We start from the raw sequence: 1996 nt of genomic DNA, 5'->3' as shown, positions 1-1996 counted from the left end.
GGTATGATAGGTCACGTCGCACACACATTTTCAGTAAAAAACCATGTGCAATGCATCACATGTTTGCGGTTTTATAATCGTGATCGATGATAGGACACACTGCACAACATTTGTTTTGCGACAATTGTGTGCAAGGCATCACACATGGTTGCATTTTCACAACTGTGTGTGATATTGCGACATCAAACACATCTTTTTGCTGAAGCGTGTGCGATAACATCACATTTTTGTCTAGCGTGTGTGATAGTGTCTTAATAGCACCATTCTGCACTAGCGTATTGAGATGGAGGATTCAAACCAAACAAAATCCTACCTCGAAGTTTGACTCCGTTTTCAGAATCGGAAAACAGTGCTAAATAACGCACCTGAAGTTTCACCACCACTACAATTGATGTCCATGATAAAGCCCATACATATATAGGTGCAGATACTTGTGCAATTTAACTTGAGTTGAACACGCATAGCACATTTCAACACACCATAGCAACGCCAGATAGATACTGACGCCTTGCAAAGCAACACAACTTCAGTCAAGGTTCAGTCTCACGGAAGTAGCCATGTCGTGTGATGCATTTTGTTTCTATCTGTGTCACGTTTCCATGAGACCATCGGCAGAGGGGATGAAACCTCACCGTCTATCATGTCGTAGACACTGATGGAAGTGTCGTCGTTCTTGTGGCTATAGCCCTTGTAATATTCATCATCGTCCAAGAAAAAGATCCGATCTCCCTTCATCCCGTACTGAGACACGGGAACGGCCAGGGAGCAGCTTCGCCCAACAAAAACCACCTGGTCCTCTCCCAAGGTCGTCACACTGATCCACCGTGAGCGCTTGAAGTCAGCCTCGAACACCTCGAACTCGCTCTCTCCAGCCAAAACATGGTCCAGCACCAGCCTGCACCAGATCTTCCTGCGTACCATTAGCAGCTTGCCACATGATTCGACCAGGTAAACCTTGATCTTGATGGTTCTGTTGCTTGGCGTCCAATCCAAATCACATGGACTGCCATTGATGATCCGTCCGATCCGAGAAATCTGCGGGTCGCCGGTGCTCTCGTCCTGGCCGATGTTTACCATGAAGAGGTCCTCGCCGTAGTCAATGGCGTAGAGCTTGCCCTGGTAGAACGCCATATCTTTGTAATCCTTGCACTCATCGTACGCGCGTACCGACCACGAGGTAGCCCCTGGCCGGCACAGCAGGATTTGGCCAAGCATTTCATGGGAGACAAATGCAGCGGCGAGGTTCGGCGAGCACAGTATCAGCTTACTCAGCAGGAGAGTGTCCACGTTTCTGATAAGCAGCCATGTGCCGCGGGTGTGACGCTCGTGCTCTGGTATGTGCTTCAGATCCGCATGCTGTGGACGGAGCCGGACGTGAGAGAGTGCAGGGAGCGTCACGGTGGCGCCGGTGAATGGATCCACGAGGAAGCATCCGTCGTCGCGTAGGAAAGCGAGCCAGCGGCCGCAGGCGCTGTTGTACCCCGCGAAGCCGCAGCCTGGGAAGCAGAACCGCTTGCTGTAAGGGAGGCTGTAGAAGGTGCCGTCCGGGAGCGCGAGCAGCGGCAGCACCGGGAGCACACGGTGGTGCAGCGCGGCGGTGCGCCACTGCGGGCATACCGCGGCGAAGCGGGCGCGGTCGGCGCACGCGGGGAGGAGCCAGAGCACCAGCCCAGCCAGGTCCAGCGGGATGGCCGACCACGACGATGGCGAGGGTGGTTGCGTCTCCGACATCGGTCCGTCGTCCGATCCTGCAAAGAAGAACCAGGTCCCTGCTCGCCCGACAGCTTCAGCAAAAGGAAGGCTGCAGCGGCAGGTGCATGACAGACGGGTTACCTGTTATCGGCGCCGGAGTGGGTGGAGGTGAACCGCGTGGCCTGCTGCCAAGGAGGCTTATCACATCCGCCGCCGTTGCTGCTATTGGGCAATGGAGTGTAACTGGAGCAATGGTGTGCAAGTTTGCTGGCCGAAGGAACCGTGGTAGTACTCCATTATCAGG

General features: G+C 54.0%; 1 protein-coding gene across 1 annotated transcript; it reads right to left on the bottom strand.

The window, feature by feature from the left end:
* Positions 1-543: 543 nt before the first annotated feature.
* Positions 544-1731, bottom strand: LOC119361046. The gene has a single exon (XM_037626433.1). It carries the CDS (start codon positions 1729-1731, stop codon positions 544-546), a length of 1188 nt encoding a protein of 395 aa, XP_037482330.1.
* Between the last annotated feature and the right edge of the window lie 265 nt (positions 1732-1996).

This window comes from Triticum dicoccoides, chromosome 2B, assembly GCF_002162155.2.
Source record: "Triticum dicoccoides isolate Atlit2015 ecotype Zavitan chromosome 2B, WEW_v2.0, whole genome shotgun sequence".
Lineage (NCBI taxonomy): Eukaryota > Viridiplantae > Streptophyta > Magnoliopsida > Poales > Poaceae > Triticum > Triticum dicoccoides.
Note: the sequence above shows the minus strand (reverse complement) of the source record. Positions and strands in the feature narration are given on the sequence as shown.